The sequence below is a fragment of the Notolabrus celidotus genome, chromosome 12 (assembly GCF_009762535.1).
Source record: "Notolabrus celidotus isolate fNotCel1 chromosome 12, fNotCel1.pri, whole genome shotgun sequence".
NCBI lineage: Eukaryota > Metazoa > Chordata > Actinopteri > Labriformes > Labridae > Notolabrus > Notolabrus celidotus.
The window spans coordinates 13,125,519-13,144,944 of NC_048283.1; the positions used below are offsets into that span (position 1 = coordinate 13,125,519).

Sequence of the window (19,426 nt, forward strand, 5' to 3'; positions counted from 1 at the left end):
AAGCCAATAAAGATTCTAATAAGTCCAACAGAAGCAGGCCACTGGTGGGAGTTAGCCTAAATAAAACCCACTTCATCATCCTGCAAGTGTCCAAGTCCCATTTTGTCTCCATACATCTAAACATCAAGCTAAACATAGATTTTCTAATTCTAGCTCTGGGCCCGGCTTTGAACAACACAGCTTGTTTTTGTTTATCTACCCAGTGATACAAACACATTCACATCTCACTCGTTCCTGCAGATTTATGTTGGAACAATACCCTCCCTCTGCCCTTTACGACGCTGCCATCAATGGCCTGCAATTCTCTTCTAGGATTGCAGTGTGACAGTTGGCATTCACGAGGCAGAAAAACATGCAGATTCCCAAATTATTGTTATGACTAAACTCCTAATATCGTTTGAACGTTAACAGCTGCATCGGGGAGGACAAGGAGTGAGGCGAATTGGTGAGACTCGTCTGAGGAAGACAAGGGGATGAAATATTATATTAATTTGCCAATTTAGAGTCAAACAGCGGGGAACAAAAAGGCATGTAGATAAATAAGAACATAGGAGACATCAGAGGGGGGGAGGCAGAGGGAGGGAGATATGAAGTGGGGGATGAAGTGGAAGGGAGGGGGGGGGGATGCTGCTGCAGAGCAGAGCAACAGCTGCTGAGCATCACATCTGCTCCAAGTGGAGTCATCAGCAAACAGACAGACTGGAACCGACCCACTGAGGCAAGCCCCGGGGAGGGCGAGGGATGGACAGAGCAGGAAGAGAGAAACTGGGAAGGGAGGGGGGGGGGGGATAGAGGCGAGGCAACTGGGGGGATGAGATGAGAAGGATACAATTAAAGAGATGAAGGGTGGAGGAAGATGAAAAGGAGCAGATGAAGAGAGAGAGCTTCTGCAACCTGTTACTCCCTCCACAAATGGAGTCAGAAGGAGAGGTGGCATGGTTGATGTTATTTTTTAAGGGGACAGGAAACTTAAATCACTTGTTTTCCTCCTTTTACCCACGTTTTTTACCCGCCCTCTTCTCACCCTTTCTCTGACATCCTTCCTCAATGTCTCTCCCCCCTTCTTTTCTCTCTGGCAGAACAAGAGAAGCCTGTGAGAGTAAAGATGAAAGGCCTAGAAGGGAGGTGTCAGTGTGTGTCTGTTCATGTGTGTGTTGGGAGCGTGTGTGAGAGATAAATGAATGAACCCTCTTATCCTCTTATCCCCCACTGGAGCTGTCCTGCCTTAACACGATAGCAAAACATACATACAACACAACAGGTCATGTGCATGTTTTTGCATGCATGCCTGTTTATTCTCGTTGCAGTTGAAAACGAGGCACATCAAGCATCGCTCTAACAAGGCTTTCTCAGCGTGAGTATCATCATACGTCCTGTAGTGTACACCTTCGCCCCGTTGAGAAGCACCCCGAGGAGAGGTATAGGGACCCTGAGAAGTACACACTGTTCATTCATGATAGCAGCGGCTGGCAGAGAGGGCAACCCCGCAGCAGAGTAAGCGATGTCATTTGGCAGCAAATGAAGGGGAAAGAGCAAAGCAGTGCATGCTAGCGTCTCACAGCTAGCTCGAACATTAAGTTAGCCTGGGCGCGGTACAAAGCTCAGTTTGTGTCCAGGTCTCTGCATGGTGGAATAAACATAGCTGCTGCTTCACAGTTTCCTTTAGCTTGCCGTCTCCTTCCCTTTAATCTCCCCATCCCTCCCCTCCTCTGTTGTTGTCCCTCTGCTGCCTGAAAGAACAATCTACCGACGCAGCATGCCCTTCCAAAATATTTACCCACTCAGTATTAGATGAATACAAAGGCCATTCTCTTACTCTCTCTGATGTCTGACACTCAAATAAACCTCTGCAACCACATGCACTTGCTGACCGCACTTCTCCTCTCCCTCTTTCTCTACACGCCATGCATGTACACACACTTCTTTTCTGGAGTTTCCTCTCTTCCTAAACCTTCCATCTGGCTCATGCCTTTGACTAATCTCAAAGTTGGTGAAGTATAAAAACAAGGAAAGCAGCAACAGTAGTCACCTCACCTAGCCTGCGGCAGACAGTGTGTATCTGCTGCTCACATCCTCACACACACTTCTCTGATTCAATCCCCCCGACACTGTCTTAACACCTTTTTCCTGTGCAGCTTGTGCCCTTCTTTCCTCTGTTCCTCTCTCTCCTATCTCAATCTGTCACCTTACATTCTCCCCTCGGTCTTCCTTAATCTTTTTTTTTTTTTTCACTTTCTGCTAACCAATTTTCAAAGCAGCTTTTCTAAACTAAACCACACATTTTCTGTTTTTAGCAAGCAAACTCCAAATATAAGTTCATTAACAATCGTGTGCTGAAATCAGTCGCAGCGTTTGCAACAACGCACAAGCTTTTCCTGGCTCCACGTTCATTAGCATATGTTTGAAAACCAACTCTAAATGGAATGATCAGAGTTGTTGATGAACTACAAACAAAGCCCCAGAATTATTCCTATGATGTGGCTGCGTGTCAGGCTTGTTTTTAATGTGTTGCACTTATGATTTTTTAACTAGGCAGCCCAAAATAGATGCAAATGAATGGAGACTTTGAAAAAAAAGCCTGGGCGCCCAGAGTAATGACACGTCCCCAGGGTGCCTACTGTTTTCGGGTGATTGTTCAAGAACTCCCGTGGGGGAAGTGCATGCTAATAAGTAATAATGTTCTATCAAAGTGAAATGTTGCATTGAGTCTTTTGTCTTGTAGCTCCACAGTATCGCAGACTGCTTTCCAGCCTTCCCATCATCCTCACCGGTAGGGGATGTGGTTCCCTGGGCTGCACCTGTGTCTCATTACCACCGCTGATGGTTCTCTCTCCTCCTGCATCTCGATCTCACTCTTCTTCCCCCTTTAGCTACTGCCAACATACATTTACCTCCAACCACACGGCCTACATTCTCCTTCTCTCCTGGCTGATACCGCTGCATGCCATTCACATGATCTCTGCAGCTCCGTTTCTCTCCTGTCTGCCCTGCTGTTATACACTCGACTGAGGTCTGGGGTTTGATCTAATGATTTTGTGCTACACTAGCTCATGCCTCCCATTCATCAAGAAGGCCTTTGGGCAACCTTCACCTGAACACATGTCCATTTTTAGCACTCTTGCCCCCCTTAGCATTGGACACCCTTTGGTCTCTTTGTTAATGTGAGTCCTTTAGTATTCTGAATAGGGCTGACAAATGATTACTTTTTAAAATGCGATTAATCACAATTTCAAATTGCATGTTTGAACAGTTTCAAACACTTTTAAGTCCATAGTAACAATGTGAACCAATTCTTACAAGGGTCTTGGTGTTGGAATCATTGAAATATTCTTTATGATCTTTAGATGTATTATTTGAATAACCAGTGAGACTTAAAATCATGACTAAAGGCTTCCGTCCCTCCGCAGAGGCCTACGCATGTAGCTGATGTGCCCATCCTCCAAAATGTAACTAGGCGTAGAATCGACGTGGACCGCAAGCCCTGTGATTGGTCCACCCGGCGGCATTGTATTTCCCGCATTTACAGCACTTCCGGGATTCCCGCCCATCGGCTGTTCATCGGCCGTGTTTTTCATCTCCTCTCTATTTTTCATGTAATCTTGTCTGTATGATAAACAGCAACATGCATCAGCTGTAGATTAACATAACATGCTCTGAATCGCTGTGGAAAAGTAAACAAAGATCATAGCAGGTGTGATGGGAAAAATGCAGACATGATAGTATGTTGTTCTTGCTTTGATTTGAAGCTAGAAACATTCACACATACCAGACCTTCTGTGATTTGCATACTGTTATCTGTTCCCATGGCTGAGGAGCAAGAGGTCGTTAAAAGCTCTTGTTTGTCTTACAGTTCTTTGAAGATGTTTAATGATGTGTTAATCTTATTCTCTGAAGAGAATAAATAACTTGTTGTATCTTCACTTGAGCAGACCTTGTCTCGGTGGTTAGATCACCCTGCCAGCTGACCGATTTGCAAAGCTCACTGAAGGCCGGAATAAAGCTCACAAAGACAAACCGTTGTAGCTTGTGTCTTTCATTTCCAGATTTCCGCAACACGGGGCCGGAAGCGCGCGACCAACCATCAGAGAGACGGCACCGCCCTAAAGGGTTTTGGCAGAGAATTGCTGCACGACACAGACACACCACACAAGTATGTGGTGCTCATGTCCGTGTCAGCCCCTGCTGCGTAGGGGTGACGCAGAAGTATAAATCAGCCTTTAGAGGTGGGAGAAAGCTCCAAAGTGCAAACACTGTAGTCAACTTTAGATTTAGTTTTTATCCACAGGTCTGTGGAGATCCACATATTCCCAAATAGAGCTCTGTCGGCTTTGTTGATGCAGGTCCCTGCTGACATGAGTCTGAGTAGCTGCACCTGTGTGCTTAACTCGTAGGAGGTAGCACAGGTTTGAAGTTTTTCCGTGAAAAATTTATTTGGTTCGACACAAAGTGCATATTACTTTTGACGTGTCATCTGAGCTGTCTGGGAGTGTTTTTTAAAGTTTAATGTGCCATTTGAAAGCACAGTGGTGTCATTATTTTCCATCAGGGCAGCAGCAGGAAGCAGGAAGACGCTGTGTCAGCTTAACTACAATGTGCCAAAAGGAAAAAAATAACAAGCCCCTTTAAAAAAAAACGTCTTAACCTTGGACCTTAATCGTAGTGCAATTAACACTTTAATGCCGACAGCCTTAATTATAATGAAAACAGTTACACAGATAGTGTAGCAACTAACAATTATGTTCTTTATCATTTAATCTGCAGATGAAAGGACTCATTTTTCAGCTTATAAATGCTGTCTTAAAGTGGACTCATTTCCACAAGGCCACTGTGATGTATTAAGACTCTTTGTTGTGTAAAATAAGTAACAGCAACTGAGAAGCTACAGCTAGGAAATGTCATTTTGCTTGGAAGCAACAAATCATTTCAGCTCCACATATTTCTTATTTACATTGTGTGTACTGATATGGCATAGACATTACACAGCTTAGTGCATGGCTGGCCTTGTAGAAAATAAAACAAGACAAAAGCAAAAATGGTCCATGTGTGAGCATTTTCTGGTTCAAGTTGTGATAACCATGCATCAAAAATGCAGAAGCACAGTCAGATAGCACTTAAGTTCTTTTTTTTCTGCAGTTTATTATCTCAGTTGGAACACTGCTGGAATATTCCAGACTATATTTTACCGAACGTCCCAGATTACACACCCACCGTGCTGACCTGTACTGGACGCTATGATATATGGAGGAGAAAGCAGCTGCACTGACTCATACCTCACTTCCTCTCCTCACTGGTGCTATTAAGTCATGTACAGCAAAATAGTACTAATGCCAGACAAACATATTTCACGCTTAAATTATAATCTTGTCATTCTGTCAAAGCAGTTCTGATACATTCATTTTTCATGCCATATCATTACTTTGTAAGTGACATTCTTTTTTTAATACTACTTAAGAGGATGGAAAACCCCCCAATACGATTTAAATCAATGGTGAAGACACACAATAGTAATTCAAAGCTGGAATTAAATTGTCACATTAAAATCTATTCAGGTTTAGGTCTACCACTGAATTATTCATAACATCTGTAATCAGAATGGCCTTACCATGATACCATAGCCTTCATCTGATTATTTTAAGGCCAATTAACCCCAGTGTCAGCACTAAATGACCAAGAGAAGAAGCTCAAGCGCATTCATTATTTTTGACAAATGAATGCAATATGAATAGAGATTATACGAGTCTAAGAGCTACTACTGGGGGGGAAAAAGAAAACGACGGTCGAACATTAGCCCTGATGGCTTTGGAGATAACTCGCTCCAGGATTGTGATGGCTTCCAAAGATGAGCTAAGGGGAGTGAGTGGCTATGAGCATTAGAAGATCATGGACAGGCTCACTCCTACGCCGTGCATATTAATTCATCTAATGCAGCTAAGCTCAGCTTGTCACACGTTGACACCACATAATTATGTCATCTACTAGGGACGGGCTTTTCAAAGGGCAGACGTGCGGTGCAGCTGAGTGCCTCCATCGATGGAGGTTATATGTTCTAAAATGTCAATATACGTCTTAAGAATGGGTTATTTTGGCTCATTAGGCCCACTGAGGGCACATTATGACAATACTTTTTGATCCAGAAGTGTGAGCTATTGGAGGTGAATATCTTAATAAAGCTTGAAAGTCCTCCTCAGAAGGACCTTTCAGCAATAACGAAGCAGCCAATTCTTTAAGTAGCATCCTGACTGACAGGAGCGTCCATCAAACACCCAGATCCCCTCACCCGTGGCCTCTCCCCATCCATCAATCCATCCTGACAGGCCTCCCTCCATCCCTCTCTGCGTAAATAAACAATTGAAAGAGGAGTCAGAGAGGTAAAGAGCAAGAACGAGGCGAGGGGAGGAAATAAAAGTAGGCCGCTAAAATCTGAGACAGGCAGGCCAAGTCAGAGTCAAGTTCAGAGAGGAAAAGGAAGAGCAATGCATGGAAGGGGGAGAGGGGGCAGTGCTGAAAAATGAAGGGGGGGGTGGGCAGGCAGGAAGAGAACTCACAATGGGCTGAGGTGATGATGGGGGAGACAGGGGAAGGGAGAGTCATCTGGAAGGAATGAGGAGGGGGGGAGGTAGGCTGGACGAGAGGAAAGGAACTGACTGGCACAGGGATGACAGCAACATGAGCAGACACATGAGAGGGGGGTCATGTAAAAGAATGCTGAGGAGGAGGATGGAGGAGGGAAACATCTATGAAGGACATCAATAATCTATGCCAGATAAAGGAATTCTGTGTCCAGAGTGTAGAACAAAATGGAGAGAGCGAGACGGCGGAGAAAGGAATAAAAAAGGGGGAGACTGAGAGATAAACAAATGAACACAGAAAAGTTGGTAGGTGGAGCCTGAGGGACTTCTTCTATTTAAAACCAGAACAATTGAGAAAGCTTGTGTTAGTTTACACAAGCAGAGGAACTGCATCCTCTTCCTCACCTCATCCCCTCTCCCGTCTACCCGAGGCTGTGTCTATTTAAATGTGTGCTTAAACGGCAAGCGCTACTGCTCTAATCACGGCTGGCATCAGAGCACATTCCCTCCTTTCCTTCTCCCTCTCTACCTCCCCCCAGCATGCATCCTTCTTCTGTCGTTCAAACACACACTCCACACACTCCACACACTCCACACACACACACACACACACACACACTCGTGCGTGTGCCCCCCGTGACTGTGCTGTGCCAGAGAGAAATTCATGAATCACTGGTGCACAAATCACCCGCGAGCTTGTTGCAAGAAGAGAAAAGTGGGGAAGGGAGGAAAAAGGACAGAGGTAAGCGGTTAAAGTGTTTCCTTTAAAAGCTTTTTAAAAAAAAAAGCTTGGAGAAGAGTTCAGGAGATGGCTCCCAGCAACCTGAGGGAGCGAGCAAACACCCAGAGGGGCCTCGGTGACAAGTACTAGTCAGCAGAGAAGATACCGTCTCTCTTGCTCTCCCTCTCTCATCCTCTCCCTGCCGGCTCTTCCTAAAGAGGCCAAGATAGAAAGCCAGAGGAGCAAGCAGCCAAGTAACGAGCGAGTCTATGATACATGCAGGGAAGATACAATCACATCTCAAACCAACTGGCAAATATCTGACTTTCTGCACAAAAACGCCCCCTGAGAAACATATCAAAGCCAAGAAAAAGTGTATCACAATGGACTATCCGCACAACAAAAAGAAGCCCCTCCATCAGCCTCTGTTTGAAAAGAAACTAGCAATCATCTCTTGTTACACAGAGCCACTTTCCCTCTAGGGCCACCACTCAAAGGCAGCTCTGTCCATTGATACAGGTGTGGTGCACAGGGAGGGAAATAGAAGGGGGAGGGAGGACAATAGATGGCCTTTTCACTGGTCTCCCTCTGCTCACCTGGATTAGGGGGGGGGGCAGCCTGGGGGGAGCGAGAGAGGGGGTGGGAGGAGGGTCTCTAAGCTCGGGCTGAGAACAATAGTGTCTCTGTGTTCGGTTAACACCAAGTGCATCATTCTGTCGAGCAGCAGCCAGCTGACTGCCGGGGACCGAAAAAAACATCTCAAGGTCGCTGGTGAATGCTGAATGTTCTCCTGCAAATCTTAATCATACAGTTAAAAATGTATTATGACAAGCTAATCCAAACATGCTAACCAAAGGGAACTAGGCCGTGATGGATGCAGAGTACCCGCTTGGAGATGGAGAAGCGCAAAACAGGAAGGAGAACAGAGCGCAGAAAAAAGGACTCCGCATGCTCCCTCGTTGTCTGATATGTTCAATGAGATCCTTGATTCTAGTGAGGTTAATACACAGTCATAGCCGTAGGTCCCTCTGAGCTGCCATAGAAGTCCTCCTGCTGCCGACGTTCTGGACTCCTGCTGACATGGACGTGCTGGACTCCAGCGGCAACAGCTTCTACTACTCGTCTCATCACTAGCACCTCTCTCTCTTACTCTCCTCTATCCTTCTTTCAAGACCGGTCGAGGCATGATGTGTGTCTAACATGAGTCTGGTTCTGCCTGAGGTTTCTGCCTGTTAAAAAGAAGTTTTTCCTCACCACTGTAACTAGCTAAATACTGCGATGTGCAATGCTCATGATGGATTAAGGTGGGGTCAGACTGAGTCTTACCCTGTCTTAAAGTTGGGTCTTTATTCATAATTTGACACAGAGTGGTCTACCCCTCCTATGTTTGTAAAAGCGCCTTGAGATAATGTTTGTTGTGATTTGGTGCTATACAAATAAAGATTCATTGACTGATTGACTGATTGACTGATTGATTGCATGGCCTGCTTTCTACTAATAGTTGGCATAGTTATTTATTTTGGTGTTTCGTGTTTCGTTTTTCGGCCTTGGTTTCCTCATTTTAAGGTTTCAGTTTCGGCCAAGATTTTTCATTTCGGTGCATCCCTAGTAATTATCTATCTATGTATAAAAATGACACTGACTTCTTGAGCAATACAACTTGAAGAATCTTTAAAAACAGACCTAAATCAACCTTATTAGACAATTTATACAATAATGATGTACAGACTGTTCCAGCCCACGCGCACAATTGTGTCCAACAGGCTTTTATTGATATTTGGAGATGCAGCATTACTGGGCATGCGTGAACCTTAATGCATCTCTCAGACATAATCCCTCTAAGAAAGTGAACATTTAAGCATCAAAAAGCTGGTGTTCTGCCTCAGTATTAACTTGTTCATTTGGAATTAACTCCAAAAATGTACCCACCCCCTTTTTAGCTTCAGTGTGAGATTCTGGTTAGATGAGTCAAGCTTTATTACTGGCCTAGTAACTCCCTGTGGGGGAGATGAGTGTGTGACAGCATGTAGCAGCAGGGGAGTGGACATTGTCAGCCTGATCCCAGCCCTGCACGACAGGTTAGTTCTGCTGAAATGAAATAAAACCCTGCATCTGTTTCCATTTCTCCTGTCTTAGCTCACTCGCTTGCTCGACTTTGCTCTGTCACTTCCTCTTTCCTGTCCTCCGCGCAGTAATCAAGTGATTCAACCATCAAATCAGCCCAAACGTCCCCCAGAATGGAGTGAATTTGTCCGGGACGTATGTGCAGTTTGTGCTCTGCTTGTGTGTGTTTGTGTGGACGCTTTAGGGAGGTGGTGGTGACGAGTGTCGTGGCGGGGGGAGACGGAGGGAGAGGAGGGGGTGAGACAATCAGAGGGAGGGGGTGGGTTGGGTGAGCACTGTAAAAGTGTCACAGCAACTTAACCTTCAAAAAATGCCCACCAGGGTGAAGTGGGAGGAGGTGTTCTTGGCCATTAGAAGGGAACGAGGGAGAGGAGGAAGAGTGTGTGAAAGATGGAGAGAGAGAATGATTGATGTGCAGAAGAAAAACTAAGAAGAAGAGCTCGTTAAGGGAGGTTGGGTGGTGCAGATGCCTGCAATACAAATAACAGTATGGAGGGCGGGGGGTTGTTAAAGGGGTAAGAGAGAAGAATGAAAGCAGGAGAAAATGAGAGGAGGAGAAGAAAAGTAGTACAGGCAGTTTGGACGGGCTTAAAGAGAAACTTTGACATAGGTGAAAGAGACAACTGGGGAATTGGACAGTGGGACACAGGGAGAAGAAGAAAGCTGGAGTAGAGAGGAAGAGAGGGAGAGAGAGATTAAGGGGAAAAGAGAGAGTAAGAGGATAGAGGAAAGCAACAGACATTCCAATTACAGAGGCAGAGACGAGGGATTGATGACTAAGAACGGAGGGAATTAGAACAAAGAGCGGGACAAGAGGAGGGAAAGAAGATACAGTAAGGGACAGCAGTTTACTGAGCAGATGGATCAATTATGCAGACCGAATTACAGAGAAGAAGGAAGTTAGGGCATTAGAAGTGAGCGTAAACAGGGGAAGACAGAGAGGGTAAGGATAGAATGAATCAAGATGGAAGAGTGGAAGGAAAGAGGGAGAGGAGAGAGGGGCACAAGTGTCTGATTAGAGAGGCAGGCAGGCAGGCAGAATCGAGGCCCTGCTCTCCTTAAGGTGCCACACCAAACAAACCCAGTCACACCCTGTTGACAAAACACAGGCCTGATAACTGAATCAACCTGCTGCCTCTGTTTGACCTTAATGCGCTGTTCGCTTCAGGGGAGGATTTAAATGCTCCTGCCATTTCGAGGCTCTGGGGACCAATGACGGCTGTGCTGCTTGCTTATCAGCGAAGCATGGCGACACATTTTTAAACCAACAAGTGAAACAATAGCAGGCACTCATATCAGAGTTGCGGGATCACTACAGCACTGCTTGTGTTGTGAAACAAAAGAACACTCGCTGCTTTGCTCTCATGAAAAATAAAACCTGTTGTGCGTTATCTCTCGGTTTTCTTTTTATCTCATATTTCTGGAGATGACATCTGCGTAAGAACACTAGATTTTACCGGGTTGTTATTTCACTTGGTTCCGAAGATAACGCCGCAGGGATTAGCAAAAAAAAAAAAAATGGAAGCAATTGGTTTGCAGAAGGTTTTAGGGGGGATCCTGACTCTGTATCCAGCTCCCGGAGCCCTGGCAAGTCCCTGCCACAGCAAATTCAATTTCCTCCTTGTAGCCTGCCTGTACACTACCTCTGATAAGTGTGAATTTGACACGACCTTGCCAATGTCAGATGTGATGAAGATGCAGCACCTCTGGTTGTGAGGAGCAGAGGTGTGCAGTTAGGTAACGAAATTGTCAAAATAGCTATTTGTGTTGCTGGTTACACATGTGGATGAAGGGGAGTCAGATGTGTAAATGTTAGGAGAAACAGAGGTAGAAAGAGCAGACCCAGCGCCAACTGGGGGGCAGAGAGGACGCAGCGAGGGATTGCACTTGGAGGAGGAGGAGGCGGGGAGAGAGAGATGTTTCATAGTGCTGTCACACTGACAGAGTGAGCCCTAAATGTTTTCAATATCACATAAGGGCACTGCATCATCCACCATTCAATACTGGATCAATAACCCAAACCACCTTCCACCTCACAAACTACATTTAGACACATTAAGGTGACTGCTAATGAGCTGCCCTGGGCATATGTGTGTGTGTGTATGTATGTAGGGACACGCCGAGGAGGACACAGTCAAGGGCCTCAGTGCTGCGTTGCACATAGATGTGCTGAGTCCACTGTAGGGAGGATTTCAGAAGTAAAAGATTGTGACAAAGACAGAAAAAGGAGAAGAGAGATGACAGGCAGGGGGTACAGGTCAGGTAACAATAATAAAAAGAGAAAGGTTAGTGCACAATGGAAGACTTCATAGCAATTAAATATGAGTCTCATGTTTCAGAAGCAAGGGAAGGAGAAGAGGAAGAAGAGGGATGGGGGGGTGCGACTAAATTACAAATGAGCTGATAATTCTTGGCCTCCCTAGTTCACTCCCTCACAGACTTTTTTGAAATCCTCCTTCAAAACCGCTGCCAAGATGCTGCGCTGTGGAATTTGAAAATGTCGACATCCTCAACCCCCACTCAGCTCCTCCTCTGTGATTTCAACAACAGCACAGGGTCACAGAGACACCCATCTCCCAAGTCTGGTTAATTAACAGGATTTTATTTTAAAGAGTTTGGCTACCTTTCAATGGATCTTCAATTGGAATTACTGCTTGTTCTGCACATAGGCGTAGCTGGAATGGCTTTGACCTGCATCTCCCTGAATTCCATCTGGGGGGGTGTTAGACAGAGGGAAATGCAGATTTGGCAGAAGGTATCTTGACTAATGGTGTGGAAATGAGTGTGTGTGACTGAAAAACAAAGTAAGCCACATGCCTTGTAGCATTTCTACACAAGATAAGCTGCTGGCATGCTGCTCCTGCAAATAGTGGTGTCTTAAAACTCTCCATTATGTAGAAACAAGTGGGTGGTTCGAGTACATTATGGAATGGTCTCTTGCAGTGAACTCATAGCAGTGTGTGAGCTAATGCACACAGATTTGAAGCAGAGATACCAGTTTTAAAAAAAGAAGCACCTCTGCCAAAAGCAACAAAGACCCAAGCACAGATTTGTTTTTAGAAACCCTTCAGCTGCACCTTTTCATAAGAATGACATTTGGCATTCTTTCTAAGACCCAGATTTCAGCTCATTTTCTTTCGGATCACAGGGGTCTGACTCCAGCAGTCTGGCAACCCTGAGAGCCAAACACAAACATCCCTGTGGGAGGCTCTCAGTGTGACCTCGACACAAACAGGACACAATCTAACCAGCAAAGTCATGCAGGCAGAAGCCAAGAGGGGGGACTTCCCACATGGTGCCCTTTGATTTCAGCTGCGTTGTTGTAAGAAAGCCATGATCATTAGGTACAATTTAGAGGAAGAGAGTACTGAAATTAGGAAGTCTAATAAAGCAGGAGTGTTAAAAAGGAAGTCATCTGACTTGACGTGTGATGAGGATGATGTACCACTTTCAGCAGACATCAAAACCGCACACAGGTCTGCACTTCCATCTTGTGATTTGTAAAGTTATCTGATGTAAAGGAAAGCTCAAGATCCTGATCTTACTCATTAGCTGTATGAGTCAGTCAGAGGGTGAGTTTGTGTGAACTCAATTGTATTTGGGTTCCCATACTGCGGCCTGAAATGCTACACGATGCACTGACTTGTGCATAGGGTTGCAAAGGGATGGAAAGTTTCCGGCAAATTTCCATGGGAAGTTGAGCTTGGGAATTTTGGAAATATTCCAAATTGGAAACTTTCCATGGGAATTAATGGGAATTTATGGGAATTAACTGGGAATTGAGGGTAATTGAATGGAAAGGTATCATATCCAAGCCTAAAAAAATTGTTTTGCTATGAGCAGACATCCATCCAAAATATAAATCATCCGTACATGTGATGGAGGAATGCACAGTGCATGTAGGGGCGTGGTCTCAATAGCCCTCCAGTAAGCAGTGTGCTATGTGCATGTGATTGAGGAATAGCATAGATATATTTTACTGTAATTGCATGAAATCTGGTTGTTTTAGTCAGAATGATGCTAAAACATATTTTCCCCAAATATATTTAAGTTCCCTATTAAGAGCCAACCTTCAATTTAGTAAATTACTGGTTTATTCCCGTTTATTCCCATGGAAAGCTTCCAACTTGGAAAATTCCCGGAATTTTGCAACCCTACTTGTACATAATGAGTTACTTCAGTTGAGTTCCATTCATCATTTCAGATAATAACTGCAAGGTGAACAATAAATCTGATGGATCATTTGTGTTCATGGTCAGTGATAATAAGAAGTCACAGCATTTCAACAGAACTCATTCATTAAAGTGTACATCAATCTAACAACTAAAACACTCAAGTAAAGAAAGTTAGAGAAATCTCTGAGGTGCTTTCATCAAGCTTTCCTTCCACCTCCAGTTTGTTGCTTGATAAGAGATACTTTATTTAAAAGGCACCCACTTAATATCTCCACTTGGCTGAAATATATGTTTTAAGTAGTGAATCTAGTGATATAACAAAGCTGTTTAAATCATTAGGCTCACTGGTAAAATGCCAAATATTTCCTTCAGTCCTTTAACAATCCAGTTTCCTGAAATTAATGGCATCACTTCGGCCTCACAGTGTCCATGCAAACACACATGCTCACTTGGTATTACTCTCACATCTCCATTAAGCTGTAAATTCAAGCACACTTTTACGTCTGAATCAACGGACTCTTAATGGTGATTATAAGGGGGAGGAGGAGGTTATTGATGTGTCATTTAAACAGGAAGGCTGCTCAGTAAGTGTCAGTGTGTGTGTCTGTGTGTCTGTGTGTCTGTGTGTGTGTGTGTGTGTGTGTGTGTGTGTGTGTGTGTGTTTGTGTGTGTGTGTGTGTGTGTGTGTGTGTGTGTGTGTGTGTGTGTGTGTTAAGAGTGTTCACACCAGCGGCGAATGCCAGGAACAGAATGAGACTTTCTTACACACATATAGACACGCACACCTGACCTTTTCAAAATCCTTCTGACATTTACAGGGCCGGTGCGAGGGGGCGAGGACTGCTCATTTACATAATGACAGGACCTAACTGCGACAGCCATTAACACAAAACCAAACCAAGACCGAAGCCCTGCGCTCCACTGGGACTAATGAGATACTAAGGACTTACTTCTTCTTCTTTTATTAGGGAGGGGGAAAAATAATCTCCAGCCATGATGATCCATCAAATACATTCCTCTTAATAGACAGAGTGTAGTGCTTGTTCTCAGTTGTAATGATTAATGTTCGCAGGCTTGGCAGGACTAAACTGTTCACACAGAATGGCTCCATGTGGAGGGGAAAAGTTGGAGCTAATAGTTGGAGTGATTGCACAACTAAGACTGCCAAAAGAAACATAACTTCATCAGGGTTAGAGATGATTTAGTTTGTGTGTGTGTTTGTGGGAGGGCAGGGTGAAAGTGCTGTACATTTTCATGAGGTACTACAACATTCACTGTTAAGATTATGAGAGTTGAAACACACCATAGTCCTGGCTTGGCAGAAATCCTAATGCCATGGCGACTGACTATTCTAAGGTCACATGCTGTTTATTTTCCTGTCTGTATCTGTGTTGTTCCTGTCATAAACAGCATGGCCTTCAGTCCAAAGAGAAAAGTGGAGAGAGACCAGGGGAGGGAAGGAGAGGGGCTATTCGAATGAATCAACTAGTCCCACCACTCAAACAAAAGCACCGGACGGGGGAGAATAAAAGATAGCTGAAAATAAAATTAAGACGAGAACAAGGCCCCTGTATGTACTCAGTGGGGGAGGGTGGGCGGGCGGGAAATAGGTTTCAAGTGGTTGGTGGGAAAGAGGGAAGGTGGGGGGGGGGGGGGGGGCAATGCCTGTCTTAATCAGCCGCTGCCCGTTCAGGTTTTCCAGCCAATTCTGAAACTCGGCTACAACTCCACGCATTGCAGCAAGCTGCCGAAAAAAAAGCTACCACCTGTTTCCTCGAAAACCCGAAGAGAGCCATCAGGGGCAGCTTTTGCATCTGAATGAGCTTCGCTGGAGGCTATCAGGTACACTAAGACAAACACTGGATTGTTTGTGCGCAGAGAAGGAAGCGGCCTCCTCCCCCGGCCCTGACCCTGCATGCACAACAGTTTCTCAGGCAGCCAGCCAGCCAGCCACCCCCTGCACGCACGCAGCTTACTCAGCCAGAAAGACAATGCTGCCATAGCCTCATACTACACCCCCCGCCATCCAAAACTCCCCTTCATATAAGCCCACCCCTCTCCAAATAAAAACATCTCCATGGTAATGGGCCAAGCCTTTCTGACCCACATCCACGGTCCCTCGCAACCTTGACTTGGGGGTGGGGGTTGTATTATAGCGTAACTTCAGAGCTTAAACTGGGACCCCCACCTGTCAGCTTCTATTAAGTTTCATATACATGAGTAACTAAAGCAGCATACCTTAATTAAAAACCCATCAAAATCCATGTTGTATTTTAAGACTACAGCTTAACCACATTATACAAAAAAACTTTGCAGAGAATTTAATCTCCTCTCCCACTCTCAGGCGCAGGATGGAAGGTGGAGGTATAAGTGGTGCTGTCACCGCTTGAGAGGGAACAGGGAACCAAAAATGCAAAGTAGGCAAGCGAAAAGTTTCAGCTGAATATCAGGAGAAATGATGAAGCAAAGCTCAACTATTACCCAAAAGGAGGTCAGAGGTTCACTTTGAAAAAATGACTTAAATGAAAGAAAACTAAGAGCGATGTTCTCTATTGTTCTGGGTAAGCCTTGTGTATTTTCTCACTCATAAATATGTAAAATCTTTTGTTTTGTTTTCCCCCACTTTTCTCCCTCCCTTAAGAGCACTTCATGTTGTGTAAAATGTAATCAGACAAAAAAAAAGGTCCAGTGCATGAATAAGTCAAAACCAAAGCGTGCTTCTGAGTCGTGATTAAAACAGCACCACAATCAACAGCATTACTGTACTCTACTGATACTGTTTCTGTTTCCTGTGTGTTAGATAGATTCTAGTCCTACATTCCTGCCCTAATTACAGCACAAAACAAATAGCTGGCCTAGCACAGAAGCAGAGAAAATGTTGAACTGGTTTCACGCCACACACATTCATATGGTAATAGGTTAACCGCATGCCAGGAATGGTTTCTCTCTCTCATTTTAAAAACCTACTCACTGTGGCAGTGGTACCTGTAGGCCAACTAAGCTGAAGTGGACTGGAAAACACCTGAATAATTCACCTGGAGAGGTTGCCATAGAGGCTATGGCTGCCTTGTTTTCTAGTTTAAAGAAATATAAACTAACCAGCAATGAATTTGAAGTGTTATAAATAAAAGCTGAAAGAAGTAAGATTTGAAAAGCATGGGTTGAACGATTTTTCACCGGGGCAAATGATTAAGTTTCAGTAACCCCCTGCTGTTACACACACTGTGTACATTAGGAGCTCTTTCCAGTCCCATTTTCCTCTACTGAACTGTAACTAATAGAGGGTGAAGTGCGGGCAGAGGGAAGAAAAGGAGAAGGGTGGAAGAATAAAGGTGGCTTCAGGAGAAAGAGTACCAAGGACAGACTGGAAGAGTGACTCAGTTTAAAGAGAAGTAGAGGACACAAGAGGCACCTGAGAAAAACACCTTGCTCCACAGAGAGCCACACCTTAGGAAACTAAACATGGCGTTGAGTCACCGACCGAAACTCAGGTCAGAAAGCCATACAGATGGCTCATGAGACAAAACACGCAAACAATGAGGAAACACATAACAGTGTTAGTTCAAACCATTTAAATTCAGCTGACAAATTCCGGGAAATGTTTAGGATTTAAGCTGTAAACCTCGTCAGTACAACGGAAGAGAAAATCACCTGCCTCCTGTCACCGCCCTGACAGGTGGTAGTCAGGTTTAAATTTATCTCCCCTTTAATTATTAACGCTCCCAGAAGAAATGAAAAGCAGATGGCTACTGGACGTGATCAAGTTTTCACAAGAGGACATTTCTTACCGTGTTGAAGAAGTATCGACGCCACCAAGCAGAGCAGTCCGGTCATTTTTGAGCAGTCATGCCAATTTCGGGCGTCATGTCTCGCCATGGTTGATTACGGTCCCTTCTATGAGAGAACGCGCGCTGCCTCTCCGAGATACGCGTAAAAAATGAAGCCTTTGGTCAGTTTCTGAACAAAGTCTCACTCATTCAAAGCAAATTTTAAACTTATTTGGTTTCAGGACAGACCAGGAGGTCCGATAGAGGTTCTGTTTAGTGTCCCTTCCTGCGCCTTTAAGACGGGAGTCTGCTAAATTAATGAAAAATCCTTGTGAATTGGTCCTGGCGGCGCACAGGTGAATATTTCCCTCAGCTGATGCTGTGTGGATGTAATGAAGTGCCGCCCGCCTCTCGCTCTGCTCCAACTAGTTCCTCTGAGTGCGAGTGAGCGCGCGACTGTCCGATTGAGTGGGACTGACTGGATGATGTCATCAGGCTGTGAGGCGTCACAGTCCCGCTTTACCCCCAAAAATTCCAACTGGGACCAGCAGCGACGGCAGGGGGGAAGAGACAACTTGTTGAATCCACAACAATCAGATTCACACAGGGAAAACAAAAGTCGTACGCGTGCACTTCCAGAGGCAGGTTGAAGGGAAAACGCGAATGATGCAAAAGCAGAATCCGTATCCTTACTTTGATATATTTATACAGCTCCAACTACTAAAATGTCTTACTTTCAAGTCTTAACCAATTATCATTTGGCAATGTTTTGACTCCAGAAAAATGATATCTAAGCTTTAAATAACGAGGTTTCAACACAGTTCACCCAAGTTAGACAATCTTGAGGAGGTACGCTGAATCAGATGATTCTTCCGCCCTCTGCTGTTTGTTCCTGCACGCACAACTGAGATTAGTTCATACAAACTCCAGCACAGCAGATGCCAAAATCAATAAACATTCATTAATGAACGGCAAATTACAAATCCAGTGGCAGTCAGCAAAAACAAATCAAGAGGAAACAGCTTGTTGTGTGTCTATTTGCAGACTCCAGCCGCCTCTGTGTTGATGACTTCTTTTTTTTCCCATCTACAGAATAACTTCCAATTCATTTTTGCCCTATTTTTCTTCTGAAGCAGGGTGCACACTAGCATAGCGGAGGCATTATCTGGTTTAGGTCTAATCCTTATGCCCAAGTGTTTTACAGCCAATGTAATTACATCTTCATAAGTCTCACAGTTTAAACCATTCTGCTCGGTTCCTCCTGCTCTCCCTCATTTCCAACTCCCCCCCTGGGTGTACCCCATCTTATTTCCAGAATGTGTTTCTCAGATTCAAATAGTGAGGATGCTGATAATGATCTGAAGTTAAACAATGTGCTACCATGAGGAAAAAACAAATACACATTTAGAATATGCTCTTCTTTAGGATATTTGTGTCTTCAAAGAGACAGGATTTCTTAATTTCTCTCCTCTCCTTGCCCACTTTAAATCCAGGCTGTGAAAGCATCTGCCATGCAAACAAAGCAGCTGTGGGTTTAAAATGCCAGTGGTACTTTGCATTGCCATATTCTAATTCACAGCCGTCTTTTGGCCCTCTGACGCCGAAGGTTTGAGCTTCAGCACAGTCAGAGAGAGGAGTGAAGGGACCATCCACACATAAGTGCCACCACCACTGAATCATATGCATTCATAGCAGAATAAGGAGCTTTAAAGAAAGTGGCCACCAAATGGAGGATTTCATTCCTTCTCCTTCCACACACTCATCCATTTTTCATACCCGTACCAAATTGACCTTCACACCTTCCACTTCCCAGCTACCTCCCACTTCACTTATACAGTACCTCAGCTCATTTTTTTTCAGTATCTCACACCCCTAACATCTTCCCTTGGTTTACCCGTCCTCTCCTTCCACCACCTTCCTCCTCCCTCTCTTCCTCTCCCTCGTCTTCCCCATGTCATTTGATTTCCTTTTGTCCACTCGTCCTTCACTCCTTGCTGCTATTCAGCCTGTCCTCCATCCCATCCTCGTGCTCTCTGGGGGTCTGTGGCAGTGATAATGAAGCGCATAGTT

General features: G+C 44.7%; 1 protein-coding gene across 3 annotated transcripts in view; it reads right to left on the reverse strand.

Annotated features, from left to right (window-relative positions):
• The window catches only part of si:ch73-22o12.1 (nectin-2), a 90,266-nt gene extending 72,126 nt beyond the window's left edge, over positions 1 to 18,140 (reverse strand). For 2 of the 3 annotated variants that reach the window (XM_034697277.1, XM_034697276.1), the window contains exon 1: positions 17,378 to 17,932. In XM_034697277.1, the coding sequence (XP_034553168.1) occupies positions 17,378 to 17,465 (88 nt within the window). In that variant the 5' untranslated portion in view covers positions 17,466 to 17,932. Of the gene's footprint in view, positions 1 to 17,377 lie in introns of all 3 variants that reach the window. The other variant, XM_034697275.1, reaches the window with a different exon arrangement.
• Positions 18,141 to 19,426: the final 1,286 nt, after the last annotated feature.